Source organism: Anomaloglossus baeobatrachus, chromosome 1 (genome assembly GCF_048569485.1).
Source record: "Anomaloglossus baeobatrachus isolate aAnoBae1 chromosome 1, aAnoBae1.hap1, whole genome shotgun sequence".
Taxonomy (NCBI): domain Eukaryota; kingdom Metazoa; phylum Chordata; class Amphibia; order Anura; family Aromobatidae; genus Anomaloglossus; species Anomaloglossus baeobatrachus.
Window position 1 is genome coordinate 141,128,163 of NC_134353.1, and position 20,212 is coordinate 141,148,374.

The 20,212-nt window shown below is 43.0% G+C and overlaps 1 protein-coding gene across 3 annotated transcripts in view; it reads right to left on the reverse strand.

The window, feature by feature from the left end:
- MTMR7 (myotubularin related protein 7) overlaps window positions 1–20,212 on the reverse strand; it is a 78,033-nt gene that overhangs the window by 7,499 nt on the left and 50,322 nt on the right. For all 3 annotated transcript variants that reach the window (XM_075347086.1, XM_075347085.1, XM_075347084.1), the window contains exons 7-11: window positions 13,325–13,457; window positions 3,384–3,493; window positions 3,144–3,269; window positions 2,987–3,036; window positions 218–418 (exon numbers count right to left, since the gene is read on the reverse strand). In XM_075347086.1, coding sequence (XP_075203201.1) covers window positions 218–418; window positions 2,987–3,036; window positions 3,144–3,269; window positions 3,384–3,493; window positions 13,325–13,457 — 620 coding nt within the window. The remainder of the gene's footprint in view (window positions 1–217; window positions 419–2,986; window positions 3,037–3,143; window positions 3,270–3,383; window positions 3,494–13,324; window positions 13,458–20,212) is intronic.

Sequence of the window (20,212 nt, forward strand, 5' to 3'; positions counted from 1 at the left end):
GCATGTCTTCCCGATTTGGAATCACTTTATCCATTTTTTCCTGCGGTGACACTGCACAATTATTAGTTCATAGGTGATTGCTGTATAACGAGACTGTGGGGCACCAGTGATCAGATTATCATCGGGACCATTTGTATGAAAAATGGGTGGTGGCCATCCATGCTCTTCGTCTATTCCGAGCTCATAGTGATCATACACATAGCTTTTATTCTCTCACCTCAGGTCTTTCCTCTCCTTCTCACAGTTGCACAGAAAGTTTCCATACTGACAGGAGTATATATGGTGTTGTATGTGGATCAAGAATCTCTCATTAAACTCAAATGCACAGGGAAACTGCTCCATGAGCTGCCAGACACATTCCAGGAACTGGTCTATCACTGGGGACACTTCCTTCGGATCTCCATCTAAATTTCCATACCTTAAAAAAAAAAAGATATGCTGAAGCAATACACGCAATGTGCTCTTCAAGCGGATTCTGCTCCCAAAACCACCTGAAAATGGGGACGGCACAAAGTAACTACAAGTCCAATATTACCATGTTTGACCCGCAACACACATCTGTTTTTTTTGTACGTGTGCGGTACGTATTTGCACATACCGGACACACGGAGACCCATGTTATTCAATGGTAGAATGGACACGCACGTAAAATCACACGGAACGTGTGTCCGTGTGGTAAGTACGTGTGTGCGCTTTTCTACACGGACGACATGTACGTTTTTTGCCGGCAACACGCAGGCACGGACCGGCTTTAGTCTATGGGTCCATGCCTGCACGGACCGCGCACGGAGTATGTCCGTGTTCAGCACGTATCGTCCGTGTCCGTTTTTCATCACAAAATCTGCAACACTTGTTTCCAATCTATCAGGTCAATAGAAAGCAAACAACAACACCAGTATCTCATGATGAATGATTAAAATCGTTAATTGGGTAAGAATGCGGGCCTTTAAAAACGGACAGCACACGGACAGCACACGTACGTATTTTTTGTCAATACGGACATTCCACACGCACACACGGCTCGCATACGCCATTACATGGATGCCATACGTACCGGAGAAACGCCCCTAAAAAACGGAACACGGACCCGAAAAACGGACTGTAAGACACGTACGTTTTTTTTGCGGAAGTGTGTTTTAGGCCTTTGGGATTTTTCGTTCTCCTATTTTCCCAAATAAGACCTTTAAAGCCTTCTTATGGAGTTAAAGTGAAATTTATTAAAATTAGTGCAGTCATAACCAGGCAACAGCATACTATAGAAAGAACAGGCCCCACAATAGCAGCCTGTGACCTGGACTGTTCCTATGTGAGATGTAACGAGACTCTGCTCTGATACCAATACTGAGAGATTAAAGGAAGAGACTCAAAGGGAATCTGTCACCAGGTTTTCGCTACTTAATCTGAGAGCAGCATAACGTAGGGGCAGAGAGCCTGATTCCAGCGGTATTTCACTTACTGAGCTGCTTAGTGTAGTTGTGATAAAATCACGATTTAATCAGCACTAGATTTTCATTAGATGAATACTTGGCATGCTGCCAGTTAGTCCAGCATATTCATGAGCTGTGTAAAACTGCTAGACCTGTAGCAGAGAAAATGTTGATTTTATCAAAATGACGGCAATCAGCTTAGTAAGTGACACATGGCTGGAATCAGGGTCTCCGTCTCTACATTATGAGTTCTCAGATTGGGAGAGCAAAAATCTGGTGACAATTTCCCTTAGGGCTCTTCTCCACTAGTTTAAAAAATCACAGCAATACTCAAAATGTGAGTCGACTGTCCTGCGTGTGATCTGCGTACGGTGGTTTTTTTTTTCTCACATAGCATCCGTATGACATGCGAGCGTCATGCGAGTGCTATGTGAGTGTTTATGCAAGCAGTGTAGGACTGGCTACAGGAGGAATCTCCAGTAAAACCAGGCCTGGCCGCGGTTACCTGCACCTGAGCTCTAGAGATCAGCCCGGTCTGTCTGCAGCAGTCCTGAACTGAAAAGCAATCGCCGGGGAATCAATCACTCGGCGCTCGCTGTTCAGGCTGCTCAGGTGAGAGCTTCGGAGTTCAGTGCATGTAACCGCGGCCAGGCCTGGTATTACTGGAGTTCCCTCCGGTAGCCAGTCTGACGCGGTATGCAAGTGTCAAGGATCCATGTGACATGCGCATGCCACCCGGATTCTGATTTTTTTTCTCGCTCCCATAGGATTCCATGGGGGTGCAAGAGCTGAGACTCGGTGAAATCGCAGCATGCTGCGATTTCACTGAGAGCACGAGACGTGCCGTAAAACATTTAGCAAGAGGACACGGCCTCATTGATTAACACTGGTGCGAGTGAGATCCGATTTTCTATCTGATCGAACTCGCACATAAAAATCGCAAGTGGAGAAGAGCCCTTAAAGTGTGATACTGACACATCTCTGGACAGGCAGCGTGGGGGAGGGGCAGTACAGCAGTGGTGATAGGAGAGAAGGAGAGTTGATAGAAGGGTTTGTAATGTGATATGGATAAAACTCAGCTGTGCCGCCCCTCCCCATGCACGGAATACTGTGACCTTAACTGATAGGTGTTAGTGCTTGGATAAGAGTACACATGACTTTCTAATCATGCAGGAGGTCAGACCAGGAGATCGGGGCTGTCATATCTCACCCAATGAGAAACCTTTTCTAAGCTATGTAGGGGCATGTTCTTCTTTACACTATGTGTTGCTCCCTGCTTATGATTGGGCAACAATATACAGGAAGAAATACATACCCCAGTGAAAACTGTCTGATAACACCCACTTGGACATAATGTAAATTAACTCATTAGATTCCAAATACTTTGTTAAAATATCCGCAACATAGTCAAAATTTTAAAAAAAAGTTTTTCTTTTTTGCTTTGCAGCCACTTTTACATTGTTTGTCCATATTCAACATGAAAAATTTTGGTGAAAGGTCCTCTTTAAATAAGTGGCTCTATGTTTGACTTTTCCAGCATGTATAGTGACCAGCGTTACCTGTGATTAAATTTGTGTCCAAAGGAAATCCAGTCTTTTTCTATTAACACCTAATAATAATTGGGGAAAAATAAAAATAATATTAGGAATATGCAAAAAAATATCAGCTGAGTAAATCCCCATCAGCATGTAGAGTATATGAAACAGAACTGCTTACCATAAAGCCTCTGATGGTTCGGTAATAGGGGTCAAGTAACAGACTGGATACAGAGCAGACCTGAGCCGTGCGATCCCAGCCATCAGAACAGTGAACAAGCACACTGGCGCCCTCTTCTGACACGGCCTAAATATACATATTAAATGTAAAATATTACACATTTGTACAATTACAACCCTCAGTCGATACCTTGAATAACACAAGACAACCAGAGGTAGACTATGGACAGATATTGAATACCTTGGCAATGAAGATACCAGCATCCAGAATTGTTTTCACGTGTTTTAACCATCCGGAGGATTCGAGACCCCAGAGAAATTCACCCATGGAAGGAGATCGGAGCTCACAAACTGCAATCATGAACAGAACAATAAGCTCACTATGTCAATACATTCTGTATGTGAAATATTTTGGTTCTGACATCTTTCTTTCATAGCCAGAATTACATTTTTTCTGAAATTTGTTTCACAGTGTTTCTCCTGCAGCATTCTAAGGCTATGTGCGCACTAGTGCGTTTTACCCGCGGGTTTACCCGCGGATTTGCCGCGGAAATTTCTTGAGAAATGTCTGCAATCTTTGTGCAGACATTTCCCAGCAAATCCTATGGTAAAAAAAAAATAGGTGTGCGCACTGGTGCGGATTTTTCTCAAGAAATTTCCTTGAGAAGAATTTCTCGAGAAACTTTCTTGAGAAAATGAACATGTCCATTATTTCCGCAGGTACCCTGCGGATTTCGGCAGTACAGCCTGCAAAAATCCGCAGGGAACCACCCGCGGGAAAATCGCGGCTATTCCGCGGCAAATCCGCATGCGGATTTGGTGCGGATTTTTTCCGGAGGTCCGGAAATCTTTCACTCCCAGAAGTTTCTCAAGAAATTTTCTTGAGAAACTTCTCATTTCTAGTGCGCACATAGCCTAAGTCTACGATTTGCTCTCCACATGCATCAATGAGCCTTGGACTCTTCCACCGGATGACCTTCCTCGGTAGGAATTAACTACTGCATGTCAGGCACACCCCACAAGATCTGCTGTTTTAGAGATCTGATGACACTCGTCTGAGCTCCTCTGACAAGGGGCATATTGAGATCTCTGGGTATAATGAGATCTCTAGACATCATCATATGGGCAATGTCAGAGTTGATCAGATCATAGGCTTGCCCATTTTTCCTGCTTCCAACACATCATCTTAAAGAATTTGGTAACTTTTGGACAGTGTCCCAAGTTTTGACATTTTAGCTATTTACCAAAACATATTCTAAATACAGTTATATCATCAATGTGAGTTTAAAGTGTAGAATCTGGTCTTAAATTTGAGGGTATTCACATCCTAATAGGAGTAAAGGCCCAGTCACACTAAACAACTTACCAGCGATCCCAACAACAATACAACCTGATAGGGATCGCTGGTAAGTTGCTAGGAGGTCGCTGGTGAGATGTCACACTAAGCGACGCTCCAGCGATCCCACCAGCAACCTGACCTGGCAGGGATCGCTGGAGCGTCGCTACACGGGTTGCTGGTGAGCTTGTCACACAGGCAGGTCTCACCAGCAACCCGTGACCAGCCCCCAGCGCCGCGTGGAAGCGATGCTGCGCTTGGTAACTAAGGTAAATATCGGGAACCAGCGCACACCGCTTAGCGCTGGCTCCCTGCACACCTAGCCACAGTACACATCAGGTTAATTACCCGATGTGTACTCTGCTACGTGTGCAGGCAGCAGGAGCCGGCTTCTGCGGACGCTGGTAACCACAGTAAACATCGGGTAACCAAGAAGCCCTTACCTTGGTTACCCGATATTTACCTTCGTTACCAGCGTCCGCCGCTCTCAGCTGTCAGTGCCGGCTCCCTGTTCCCTGCACTCCTAGCCACAGTACACATCGGGTTAATTACCCCATGTGTACTCCAGCTACGTGTGCAGAGAACAGGAGCCGGCACTGACAGCTGAGAGCGGCGGACGCTGGTAACGAAGGTAAACATCGGGTAACCAATGTAAGGGCTTCTTGGTTACCCGATGTTTACTGTGGTTACCAGCGTCCGCAGAAGCCGGCTCCTGCTGCCTGCACATTTAGTTGTTGCTCTGTCGCTGTCACACACAGCGATGTGTGCTTCACAGCGGGAGAGCAACAACTAAAAAATGGCCCAGGACATTCAGCAACAACCAACGAAATTCACAGCAGGGGCCAGGTTGTTGCTGAATGTCACACACAGCAACATCGCTAGCAACGTCACAAAAGTTGTTCCTTAGCAGCGATGTTGCTAGCGATGTTGCTTAGTGTGATGTGGCCTTAAGGGTTTGGGAAATATAGCTCGTTAATATGTAGTTCTCTCTTTTTCAAGGGACCAAAAGTAATTGGACAATTATCTCAAAATTCCTTTAATGGGTTATTCCCTGGTTAATCCATCACCTATTAAGTAGGTAAAAGGTCTGGAGCTGATGCCAGGTGTGGCATTTGAATTTAAAAGCTGTTGCTGTGAAGCTCTCTATGGAAGAGAAAAAGACCATCATTAGGCTGAAAAAAAGGAAGAAATCTATCAAAAAGATAGCAGAAATATTAGGAGTGGAAAAAAATCGATAGTTTCGTACATTGTGCAAGAAAAAAAGAAAAGGGCCTTGGTGAGCTTGGGAACTCAAAAGGCCTGGATGTCCACGGAAGACAGCGGTGGTGGATGATGACAGGATTCTTTCCATGGTGAAGAAAAATCCCTTCACAACCTCCACCCAAGTGGAGAACCCTCTCCAGGAAGCAGTTGTTTTAGTATCCAAGTCTATCATAAAGAGAAGACTTCATGAAAGCAAATACAGAGGGTTCACCACAAAGTGCAATCCACTAATCAGTCTTAAAAATAGGCCAGATTAGTCTTTGCCAATATATACATTTAAAAAAGCCAGCCCAGTTCTGGAAAAACATTCTTTGAACAGATGAAACTAAGATCAACCTGCACCAGAATGATGGGAAGAAGAAAGTATGGAAAAGGCTTGGAACAGCTCATGATCCAAAGCACAGAAGATCCTTTGCAACACTTGGTGGAGGCAGAGTGATGACTGGGCATGCATGGCTTCCAATGGTAATAGAATATTCTGCAACGGCTGAGTCAACCACCAGATCTCAACCCCATCGAGCTGCATTTCACATGCTTAAAGGGGTATTCCCATCTTCAAGATCCTATCCCAATATGTAGAAGGAATAATAATAATAATAATAAAAAAATAATAATAATAATAGCAAATACCTCCAATTGGAAATTTCCTGCAATGCCCTGCACATGAGGTAAGCAACATAGTGAATGAGAAGAACTATACTACATTTCTACTTGCAGGTATTTGCTATAATTATTATTATTATTATTATTATACCTACTACATAGTAGGATAGTATCTTGGAATAACCCTTGAAGACAAAACGTAAGGCAGAAAGACCCACAAACAAGCAACAACTGAAGTCAGCTGCAGTAAAGGCCAGCAAGTCATCACAAAGAAGGAGACCAGTGTTTGATGACGTCCACGGCTTCCAGACTTCAGGCAGTCATTGCCTGCAAAGGATTCTCTACAAAAGTATTAAAAAATAACATTTTATTTATGGTAAAGTAAATATTGTCCAATTACTTTTGAGCCCCTGAAATGAGAAGGCTGTAGAAAAATGGTTGTAATCCCTAAACGTTTCACAGTATATTTTTGTTCAACCCCTTTAATTATTCCTGAAAGACGACACTTTAATTGCATCTCCGTTTTTTCATTTTCAAGCTAAAATAGCGGCATGCAGAGCACAAATTATGATGATTCGGGCACTGTCCAAATATTTCTGGACCTAACTGTATATAACTCATACTTCCATGGTTGTTAATACTGGAAATTTAGAATTTATGAGAAATGTCTTATGCATACTTTTTGCTTTGCACGAAATAATCATTCATGAAAAACTATAAATCAGCAGCAGTTAGATACAATGTCCTCAAGTGCCAACATACATATCATTATTTGCAAATATACTTCCGCATAACATTTTTCACTCCTTCCAGGTCCAGTGATTCTATAAATAATGTATTGTAAGATGGTGGCTCTATTACCTGTAGTACAAGGAGACTTATTAGGGTGGGTCTGCCTAGCCACATACCACCACCCTTGGGTGTGTCTCATCTGTTATAATGGTGTCTGTTTGACACATGCTCAGTGTCTGGAGGTTGTTATACCTATAGAAGGAACCTCTGAGAGAGAGAGAGGGGATCAAATACTTATTTCTCTCTGCAAAATGCAAATAAATTCATATAATTTATACAATGTGATTTTCTGCGGTTTTTTTTTGGGGGGGGGGGGTGTTTGTTTTTTATTTATTTTTTTTAATTTTTTTATTTTGGTTATTCTATCACTCACTGTTAAAATTAACCTACCCTTAATATTATGGACTGTTCATGTCCTTGTCAGTGAGCAAACTTACAACATCAGCAAGGGATCAAATACTTATTTCCCCTATTGTATCTATGAATTCTGTTAAATGCAGCTCAACAACATGGCCGCCTCCATAACAATGGAGAGAGAATAAAGGGGGCTTTACACGATACGATATCGTTAATGTTTGGTCGCCGGGGTCAAGTTGTTAGTGACGCACATCCGGCGTCATTAACGATATCGCAGCGTGTAATACTTACCAGCGACCTTAGGCAACCTCAAAAATGGTGAAAATCGTTCACCATGGAGAGGTCGTCCCAAAGTCAAAAATCGGTAAGGGTTGTTTAGCGTTGTGGTTCCTCGCTCATGTGGCAGCACACATCGCTATGTGTGACACCGCATGAGTGAGGAACGTCTCCTTACCTGCCGCCGGCCCCAATGAGGAAGGAAGGAGGTGGGCGGGATGTTACGTCCTGCTCATCTCCGCTCCTCTGCTTTGATTGGCCGGCCGCTTAGTGACGTTGCGGTGACGTCGCTGTGATGCCGAATGTCCCTCCCCCTTGAAGGAGGGATTGTTCGGCAGTCACAGCGACGCCGCCGACCAGGTAAGTATGTGTGACGCTGCGTAGCGATAATGTTCGCTACGGCAGCGATCACAAACAATCGCATGCGCGACGGGGGCGGGTACTTACACGGTCGCTATCGCTAGAAATTGCTAGCGATATCGCTACCGTGTAAAGCCCCCTTTAAATGAAGAAAAAAAAATTGTTGACAATCAGAAAATAAAAACGGAATATAGGTCAGTGCATGGTTTAAATAATTACAGAAATTTCTAGGTGATATATTCCCTTTAAGTCGTTAACACTTGTGGAAAAGCTTAGCTAACACTTGACTTCACAAATGACCCCCCAGTCAGATAGTATTTAATCTAAATCTCTTCTTAACTCGGGGTCAAATCACAGCCAGTCGGGAAGAAGGAAGTCACTGTAATAAAATTCTGCAGGTCCAACAAATGTAATTGTATATTATCTTTAGGATATATTTAGCAGCTTTACCGAGAATTATATAATAAAGGCTCAGAGGTCAGTGTTCTCGTGTATAAAACATTCACATAATATAAAAATAAGTAACAATGCATAACACTGACGTGGTAAATATAAAGCTTCCTCCTAACGGGAAGAGGTCATGCTGGGAGAAGACAACATCTGAAGACTCCACAATTACACACTATGAAGAAATGATCATCTTAGGGGTCTCCTGCTGGGCCCTCACCTCTTTCCAGGACATTGACAAAAAAAGAAAGAAAATACCTGACTATTCAAAGAAGCATCCCTGAATAATTCTTAGTACTCTGGGACACGCGGCTGCATCCGTTCTTCATGGAAGGAAGGATCTACAAAGGCCAAACTGTAATAAAATGCGGTAAATGTTCTATCATGTGGAATACTGGAATCTAGAGTGCTTTAATAAAGTATTCATACCCTGTGAACATTTTTTTACGTTACACCCACAAACTTTAATGTATTTCATTGGGATTTAGGTGATATTCCAACACAAAGCAGCAAGTATTTGTGACGTGAAAAGGTAACACATGTTTTTGGAAATATTTTAAAAATAAAATTCTGAAAATTGTGGTGTGCATTTATTTGTATTCAGCCCCCTTGAGTCAATACTCTGTAGGGCTATCTATAGCTGCAATTAGGCTATGTGCCCACGTGAGTGCGCTCTGCACCGCAGCGTAAAGTCACTGCATGTGCGCTTCAGAACGCAGCTGAAAAGCTGCGTTCTGAAACTTTGGTGACTGCAGAATTCCTGCGCTCTGGATGCTGCCTCTCCCATAGACAGAATGGAGACAGCATGCAGAGCGCACGAAAGAAGTGACATGTTGCTTTTTAGAACGCAGCGATTTGGCACCATGCAAATTGCTGCGTTCTAAAACGCAACAAGGGCATGGATTAATCTTCATAGATTGTTCTGGGGACGCAGGACGCATGCAGTTCAATACGCAGCGTAACTGCATGCAAATACGCAACGTGGGCACAGAGCCTTACTGCTGCAAATCTTTTGGAATGTCTACCTGCTTTGCATATCTAGAGACTGAGATTGTCCCCCATTCTCTTTTGCAAAATAGCTGTACCTCAATGAGACTGGATGGAGGTGTATGTGAGCAAGAATTTCCAAGTCTTGCCTCAGATTCTAAATGGGATTTAGATCTGGACTGTGACTGGGCCATTCACACACACATGAATGTGCCTTGATCTAAACCATCCATTGTAGCTCTGGCAGTATGTTTAGGATTGTTGTCCTGCTGAAGAATTAACCTATGCCCCAGTCTCAGGTTTTCTTCTAGGATTGTCCTGTATTTAACTGCATACATCATGCCATCAACTCTAACCAAATTCCCTGTCCCTGCTGAAGAAAAGCATCCCCAAATCATGATGTTGCACCACTTTGTGTGACGGTGGGGATGGTGGTTTCAGGGTGATGTACAGAGTTAGTTTTCACCACACATACAATTTAGCCCAAAAAGTTCAACTTTGGTCTCATCTGACCTTTTCGCGCATGCTAGCTGTGTCCCCTGCATGGCTTTTTGCAAACTGAAAACAGGACTTTTCATGACTTGCTTTCAAAAATGACTTACTCCTTTACATTCTTCAATAAAAGACAGACAGATTTGAATAGTATAAGACTAATAGTTGTCCTGGGAACAGAGTCTCCCACCTGAGTTGTGGATCTCTGCAGTGCTTCCTGAGGCATGGGCCTCTTAGTTGCTTCTCTAATTAGTGCTCTCCTTGTTTAGCATGTCAGTTAAGGTGGACGGCCATGTCTTGGTAGGTTTGCAGTTGTGCCATACTGCTTCCATTTTTGAATAATAGACTGAACAGTGCTCTGTGAAATGTTCAGAGCTTGGGGTATTTTTTTTTTTTTTATAACCTATCCCTGGTTTACACATCTCTATAAATTTATCCCTGGCTTGTCTGGTGTGTTCTTTGGTTTTTCTGATGCTGTTTGATCCCTATTGTTCTCAAACAAACATCTGAGTCCTTCACAGAACAGCTGTAGTTATACCTAGAATAAATTACACAAGTGAACTAAATTTACTAATTCAGTGACTTCTGGAGGCAATTGATCACACATGATTTTTTTAGGGGTATCAGACTATAGGGGGCTAAATACAAATGCACATCCCAATTTTCAGATTTATATTTTTTAAATATTTAGAAAACAATGTATCATTTCCTTTACACTTCACAAATATTTGCTACTTAGTGTTGGTATAGCGCATAAAATCTCAATAAAATACATTTAGGTTTGTGGGTGTAACATTAAAAGAATACAAAAAAATTAACGGGGTACAAATAGTTTTTCAAGGCATTGGTAGTGTGGGGGCTTCAAAGCCTGATGTGACCATTTTAAAGCCCATTATATAAACTGTACTGGTCTACTGGTATCTTTAGCTATAATCAAACCAAAATATCTGACTGAAGACCCCCATAAACATTAGACCAATGTCGGCCGAGCCCATCAATTTTGACAAGTTCGGCTGACACACTATTGTGTAGAGGAGCCCTGGACAATTGATTGGTGGAGTTAGGTTTCTAACATATCCGATTTTATACTGGTGATCCTTTTTTTCCCCAGAGATAATTTGCCACCAGAGATATCTGTTAGCGGCTCACAGATAGACAACACAGGAGTATTTGGCCAAACGAGCAATCTTTATAGTAGAGAGGCTGCCGAGATGGCTGTAGGCTGAATGATCGGTTGAACCATTGTTCCACAGTCAGGGTCGCCAGCTGTCCAGAAATTCAAGGGGAGTTCGTAAAAATAGGGCACTTTATTGGGGTGAACTTAAAAAAATAATTAAAGGCGTCTGTGATTCTTTTGTAAGCTGAAGAAACTTCTGCAAATTATTTTGACTGTGATTCTGATCCTTTCATAATTTTTTTTGTCTTCTGGTCAGAATTATGGACTGTAGACATTGACCACTGATCATATAATTTATTATAATTTTCCAATATGGTCGTAAAAAACAATATTGTCTGTCCATGATTTTTTTATTTGCGATTCAGAAAAATTAAAAAGTCTAGTTTGAGACCATGTTGGCGTGTATTGCGGGCTTTACTGTCGGCCTGGTTGTGGCATATGAAACGAGACTGACATTGAGCATCACTATCAACGTTAAAATATTTGGGGTTTTTAAAGTGCTAATTTTAGGAGGTCCAGGTCCCCCCAAAGATATGTTAACCAGGCACAATGCATTATTTTTTAAAACTTCCGTTTGTTGGCTAATTGGATCATTTATGCAGGTGTACCTAGTCATCAGATCTGCCCATGTAAACAGGATGAGCCGCCGACAATACACAAAGTGTATAGGGTTGAGTTACAGTCATGTGAAAAGACTTCATATGAACGTCAGTGGACTGGTTATATTGTCTGTAGCTGATTGTCAGCTTCGATACACAAGTCTATTCGTGCAGTGCTTGTCTGTGCTCATTCATGTTTATCTGTACTCACGAGATCCAAAATGAAAGTGAACCACTGTGACCTGTTTATCTCACCAAAGGTTACTTACGCACTTGATCTAAACTTAGTGCCGCAGTCCTGCTTCATCCATTTTTTTTCCTACAGATCATATTACCTGTGCTTATCATATTTCTTCCTAGGCTGTAAACAGAGGGAAGGCAGTACACTGTAAAGATAAGGCCTACAGCGAGCATAGTCCAAATCTAAGCCCAAGAAGCCAACTCATTTATCAAGTGTACAAGTAGATTTCATCCCCCTACCCCCATCATTGTCCTGATCAGACACAGCATTCACTTGGCTCTTTAAGGGACAAGCTGGAAATTCTCTTAAAGTGACCCTACACCTCCAATATTAAATGGCTTTATACATTTTTAACCTCTTGCTTGAGTTCAACTGGTATTGTGAGAGTATATGTTATGTTCAGTATGCACCAGTTCACACCTTCAGGTTATCCATTTTTCCTACTACTTGAAGAACATTATTAATCCAGTCATTGTGCCTCTGCATGAACAACACAGGCCTAATTTCATCTTCATGGACAACAGCTCATCAAGGTCGCATCATTAGGAAATGGCTGCTGGAGACTGTGGTACCTCAAATAGAGTGACCTGCACGTTCTCCAGACCTGAATCCGATAGAAAACCTAAAAGCTGAGTTGCCATGTAGAGGCTTGTAACTTTGTACCCCAGAACCTCAATGAAACCCTTCAAGAAGAGTGGGATGCTGCCTCAGCAGACAATAACAAGACTTGTGAACAGCAGGAGATGTCGTAAAGTTGTAACGGATTCTCAAGGCCATATGACAAGTTATTGAGATATTGACATATTTTTTGGGGGGGGCGGATATACCCACCACTGTTGCTGGCTTTTGGTTCTACTTAAATGCCCTACTGTCATGATAAATATCAGTGTAGTGTGAACTTATTACGTTTCCCATAAATTTAATCTGAAAGCCAAATAGTCCTAACTTTTTGTGAGTAGAACAGTTCTGGCTTGGGCGGTATTGACAGATTTATAGATTTAATTTTCTTATTTTATCATGTCCTATATCTTACAAAGGATGAAAGTCATCAATGTTTCTATTACAAAATATTATAAACCGGTAATAAACAATTTACCCAACAGCACATAATGCAGGGGAATATAGGGGCACAAAAGACAAGAAGCCGCCAGCAATATGAATGATGGTAGTTAGGGGATCCTGCTACAAATTTTTATTCAGGCCAAGGAGATGCTGTTACAAGTCTTATAAGACATTAGTGAACAATATTTACCTTCCAACATCTTCTGTAAGCTGTTCCTCATCACATGGATGTTCTCGATGCCAATAAACTGAAACTTGATGTCTGAGTAGTTATCTTCATTCTCATAGCCTTTTCCCGCTGCTCTGTTTGCCATTGCGTTCAGCTGGAAACATATCAAGAGGTTATTTTAAGGAGTTATAAAAAGCTGCATTACTGCCTGTTGTTTAACCCCTTCACCCCCGGGCGATTTTTCCGTTTTTGTTTTTTGCTCCCCTTCTTCCGAGAGCCGTAACTTTTTTATTCTTCCGTCAATGTTGCCATATGAAAGTTTATTTTTTGCGAGATGAGTTGTACTTTTAAATGAAACCATGAGTTTTACCATATAATGTACTAGAAAATGGCAAAAAAATTCCAAGTGCGGAAAAATTTCAAAAAAAAGTGTGATTGCACGATTATTTTGGGGGTATTTTATTCACCATGTTCACTATATGGTAAAACTGATGTGTCGGTGTGATGTCTCAGGTCAGGTCAATATGAGTTCGGAGATACCAAACGTATAGGTTTACTTTAGCTAAGGGGTTAAAATAAAATTCAGCAGTTTGACCAAAAAAAGTGGCACATTTTTTGCGCCATTTTCTGCAACCCGTATCCTGAGCTGACATTTTTAAAAGGTGAGAAGAAGTGAAGAGTGGACCCAGCACCACAATCCAGTATTTTAAAATATCAAAAATGTATTAGATATTAAAAAATCCAAAGGATCCAAAACTTGAGAGAACACGCATAAGGGCACCTTGTGGTGCTGGGTCCACTCTTCACTTCTCAGCTATATACCAGTCTGGAGGACTACGAGCACCTGCAAGTCCTGGAGCGCAGTTGCCTATGTTAAGCTGAAGTCTCACTACCATTTTTAAAAGGTATCGTTTCTGAGCAGATGCTACTTTTTCATCGCCTGTTATTGTATTTTGTGCAAAATTTGTGACAACCAAAAACATAATTTTGGCTTTGGGAATTTTTTAGCTGCTACGCCATTTAATGATTGAATGAATAGATTTCATATTTTGATAAATCGGGCATTTCTGAACGCGGCGATACCAAATATGTGTATGTTTTTTTATTTTTTCAATCCTTTAATTTTCAGTGGGCCGATTGGGGGGTGATTTGAACTTTTATTTGTTTTTGTTTTTTTAATTTCTTTGAACTTTTTTTTACTTTTTTTTTTCTTTTCATTTTACTAGTCCCCCTAGGGGACTATAAGGATCAGTAGTCTGATCGCTGATTCATTTCTATTGATCAGAGCTGCACAGCCCTGATCAGCACAAATGTTACAGCCACTGCTCTACCGTCTGTAACAGGAGCTATGTCATGATAGCGACATGTGTCATCACATGACCCGTTGCTACCATGGCAACTATTGGCTCCCTGTGATCATGTCACAGGGCCTCCGATTGCGGTCAGGAAAGGCAATTTCCCTGCCGTGGCAATTTTAATCATGCTGTCACATTTTGCAGCGAGATTAAAGGGGTTAACAGGCATGGGTGAATTGCAGATTCACCCGTGCCTGATAGCCACATATGTCTTCTGTTCAAATCAGCAGACATGTGCAGGGATTGCCGCCAGCTCATATCAGCAGCTGGCGATGATCAACCCTTCATGATTTAGGACGTACTGGTATGTCCTCGGTCATGAAGGGGATAAAGGGGTTGTACACCTTTGAGGCCATTTTCTTTTACATAAGTGCATACTGTATGTTAAGATTAAAAATAATTTTTGCTATTGGGTTTCATGAAAAATTGAGATTTTTTTTTTACCGGCTTCCTGTTTGATGGCACTTCAATTGAGAAACTCAAGTAAACGCTGGGATACTCAAACAAGATGTTATCAAGGGGCAGATGCTCCGGTCACTGCTGCAGCTTCTATTCCCACCCTGAAACAAAGCGTCATCAGTGACATCCATTTCAGGGGCTGGGATAGTCCCTGCTCTACTTGGCATGAGTTGTTTGTCAATTCTGACGTATGCTCAGAACGAGCTCCCTTGTCAATGCAATATACTTTTCAATGCACATTGACAGTGTGCTCTCTCGCCACTGTGAGCGCACATTGTACGGAGAAAGTGCAGCGAGTAGAGACCAGCGCCGCCTGAAAAACAGACATCACTATCAGGGGCTGGGCTGGTCTCTGCTCACCACCTTCTGATAGTGCGCTCTGTCACTTCCCTTTAGAGCCGGTATGAGAGCGCACTTTCACTGTGCATTGAAAAGAATATTGTACAGTGACAAAGGAGCTTGTAAGAGCATACGTCGGAATCGGCAACCGACACATGCTCAAAAGAGTGGGAACTAGCCCAGCCTCTAAGACGGACATTACTAATAACACTAAGGGGCACTTTGCACACAACGACACCGCAAGCCGATGCTTGCGATGCCGAGCACGATAGTCCCCGCCCCCGTCGCAGCAACGATATCTTGTGATAGCAGTCGTAGCGAATATTATCGCTACGGCAGCTTCACATGGACTCATCTGCCTTGCGACGTCGATCTGGCCGGCGACCCGCCTCCTTATTAAGGGGACGGGTCGTGCAGCGTCATAGCGACGTCACACAGCAGGCGGCCAATAGAAGTGGAGGGGCGGAGATGAGCGGGACGTAAACATCCCGCCCACCTCCTTCCTTCCGCATAGCCGGCGTGAGCTGCAGGACGCAGGTAGGAGATGTTCCTCGCTCCTGCGGCTTCACACACAGCGATGTGTGCTGCCGCAGGAACGAAGAACAACATCGTACCTGTCGCAGTCGCGTAATTATGGAAATCCCAGACACTACACCGATGATACGATTATGATAATTTTGCGCTCGTTAATCGTATCATCTAGGATTTACACACTACGATGTCGAGTGCGACGCCGGATGTGCGTCACTTTCGACATGACCCCTCCGACATCGCACTTGCGATGTCGCAGTGTGCAAAGTGCCCCTTAGATTACAATGAATAGATACACATTTAGGATTAAACTCAATATTAGTTTCAGGCCGCTCCTTTAAGCAAGTTTCATACTGTAACATTCTCAGTTCAGGGAGTCATTTTTTTTTAAAGAAGTATAAAGTACAACTACCGTAACATGAGTTGTCACCACAGCTTTCGGAACCAAATTTTAAGGCACATGTGGTATCTGGCTGCAAAAGATATTTGGAAGGAGCATTGTGAGCTCCCGATAGTCAGCTCTTCTCAACCTATCAGAATCACTGGCACTGTTTTCTGCAATACTGACTGACTAGGAAAACCTGCCTAGAAGATGAACATATCTATACCGGGGCCTCAAGACTCTGAGAGTTCCTAGATTAGTGCACACTAGGTTACCTCCATATGGGCATCTTATTTTTAAAATACTGAACCTGCATTTCATGTTAGTGGTCTTATAATGAATAATAATATACTGTATATATTGCCATGGCTTAGTTTGGGGGATTCGATCCTGACACGTGGTGTTGCATAGTTGGTCCCTTTGTCTGCTGGGCTATTGCCTTTTCTTCTCTGTTCAAATGCTGATGGTTTCTATTGTATGTGTTCTCACTTTTTGTTCCACTCCTCTCCAGGTGTTTCTCATTTTCCCGTTTTGGTCTGCCCTATCACATTCTGGGTTGGGTTATATTTGTTCATCTTTCACTGCAATTCCATGCTGGTTATACCTCTAGGTGGACTTGTTTCTAGGAGTTTCAGCCCTTCAGCTTAGGGTTTTACCATGAGGCAAATACCAGCTGAGTTCCTGCTATGAGTTGTTTTTTTTTTCTTTCCAGTACCTACTCCTTTCACTTTGTATGAAAGTGTTTTAGTTCTCTCACGCTGGATTTTTGTGTCTTTCTGCACACCTTTCTCTCCCCTTTTTGGAAATGTGTTGTGGCCTCCCCTCTGGTCCTTCAGGAGGGACAAGAAACCACTTGACGGACTCTTAGGGAGTCAGGTTTGAGGTAGTGTTGTTAGTTGTGTGGCTAGGGTCTTTCTAGTCTATAGACAGTCCAATAGGGTGTGGTGCATCTTCTCTCTGTATTACATCTTCCTCTTTTCTATTACCCGCGTATGAGAATGTTTATTTTTATAACATATAGCCACAATAAGGCTCAGCTCCACTTGCGTATCACTTCCAAAGTGAGAGCATCGGAAGCGATATGCTAATGACTCTAGGCTCATCTTCTGCTTTGATCGTGAGCGTCATGTTACTTTGATCCAATCTTGAGAAAGGATCACAGGTACAGAGAAGAGGGAGCACTTACTCCCTCTTCTCTGTGACCTGTCTCTGCATACATTACCCTGCACTCAGATGACATGCGAGTGCAGTGCAATGTTTCAGACACACCCATAGACTTATATGGGTGTGTGTGAGCAGACACTTGCTGCCAAACACAGCATGCTGTGATTCTTTTCTCAAGCCAATGTGGAATGAGAAAAGAATTGCAGATGAACATTACCCAATAGTTTTACAATGGTCTGAGTGCAATCCGATGTGTGCAAGTGGAGCCGAGACCTTAGGGTCAAGATCAAGCAGGAGAACCAGTCATCTTGGATGCAGCTGCTTTCCCTGCTTATGGGGCACTTCACAATACTCTCCAATCTGGGTAGAAGTAGTTATTTTAGTTCAGCTCATATATTGAAGTTTCACTGTTAAAGGGCATTATAGTGGCATTAAAAAAGGTAAGTAGCCATAGGGACACATGACTGTTAGGGGTACTTTGCACGCTGCAACATCTCTACTGCGATATCGTCGGGGTCAAATCGAAAGTGACGCACGTGCAAAGCCTAGATGCGCCGATAAACGATCGCAAAAGCGTCAAAAATCGGTGATCTATGTAGCGTCGGTCATTTTCATAATGTCGCACCAATAGGAGATACGATGTTGTTCCTCGTTCCTGCGGCAGCACACATCGCTGTGTGAAGCCGCAGGAGCCAGGAACATCTCCTTACCTGCCTCCACCGGTTATGCGGAAGGAAGGAGGTGGGCGGGATGTTACGTCCCGCTTATCTCCGCCCCTCCGCTTCTATTGGCCGCCTGCCGCGTGACGTCTCTGTGACGTCGCACGACCCGCCCCCTTAGGAAGGAGGCGGGTCGCCGGCCAGAGCGACGTCACAGGGCAGGTAAGTGCGTGTGAAGCTGCCGTAGCGATAGTGTTCGCTACGGCAGCTATCACAAGATATCGCATGTGCGACGGGGGCGGGTACTATCACGCTCGGCATCGCTAGCCAATGCTAGTGATGTCGCAGTGTGTAAAGCCCCCCTTACTCTATAGAGTACTCAGTTTATCTCTGTTATGTAAGGTTTGAAACATCTGGAAACCAATAAAGCAACAGACACTGATCCCGAGCCACAAGGACCAAACAGTTATATAGCAGAGGCACATTCACATCACATTACCACAGCAGTGGTAAATTTATTAGTATATCTAACAATTATACATCTAATATATAAAGCTGAATGTGTATGTGTGTATGTCCGGGATTGGCATCTGCACTGTCGCAGCTACAGCCACAACATTTTGCACACTCACGCGTCTGGACCCCGAGAGCATCATAGGCTATGTTGTGAGGCGAAATTTTAACACTTCGCGTTCCAATTTACCAATCAATTTTGCCCCTATCTACATAATGGGGAAAAAATGAAACAAAAAGTGTATTCGCACCGTCGCATTTACAGTCACGAAATTTTGCACAGACGCCTCATGTGATCCAGGAAACGTCGTAGACTATGTTTTGACAGGAAAATTTAACCCCGTGCTTTACAGTTACTCTCCAAAAAACATGCCTCCGTTAAAGTAAATGGAGCGTGGAACTACAGGTTATTAGTAAGAGCTGTGATTGGTTGCTATAGGAAGAAAAGATATTCATAGTATAAGAAGCTTATATGTGAGGTAATAAGATGTCGGTGGGGAGACGGATAGAGAGAGACAGACAGAAAGACAGACAGAAAGACAGACAGAGAGACAGACAGGGAAAGAGACAGAGAGATTGAGACAGACAGGGAAAGAGACTGACAGAGACAAACGGTGAAAGAGACAGACAGAGACAGACGGGGAAAGAGACAGACAGAGACAGACCTTGAAAAAGACAGACGGTGAAAAAGATAGACAGAGACAGACCTGGAAAGAGACAGACCTGGAAAGAGACAGACCTGGAAAGAGACAGACCTGGAAAGAGACAGACCTGGAAAGAGACAGACCTGGAAAGAGACAGACCTGGAAAGAGACAGATGGGGAAAGAGACAGACAGACATGCAGACAGGGACAGAGACAGGCAGATAGGGAAGGAGGAGACGGCCAGAGAGACAGACAAAGATAGATGGGGAAAGACACAGACCTTGATAGAGACAGACGGGCAAAGAGACAGAGAAACAGAGACAGACAAGGAAAGAGACAGAGACAGGCAGACAGGGAAAGAGACAGACGGGAAAAGACACAGACAAAGACATGGGGAGACAGACAGGGAAAGAGACAGACCTAGAAAGAGACAGATGGGGAACGAAACAGAGAGATAGAGACAGACAAAAAAAGAGACAGACAGAGACAGGCAGACGGGGAAAGAGACAGATGGGGAAAGAGACAGACCTGGAAAGAAACAGACGGAGCACATTACTTGGCCAATTTAGCTAAATCTGTGTGGAATATCTGTTGTGTTAAAATATATGTTGTGAAATGCTTCTATTAGCTTAGGTTTTTGCCTTTTAATAATTACATTTCTATGTATTTGTTTTGAAGTTTTTGTGTAGAATACATTTTTGTTAATACATTCTATTTTGTTAACAGCAGTTATTAACCCGGGCGAAGCCGGGTAGTACAGCTAGTAAGGTATATAGCTGAACTTTGCATTGATGTCTTTGTGATACAGGAATAATATAAGTGGCGAGTGCATATCACAGAGAAGACATTGGGTGGCAGCACGT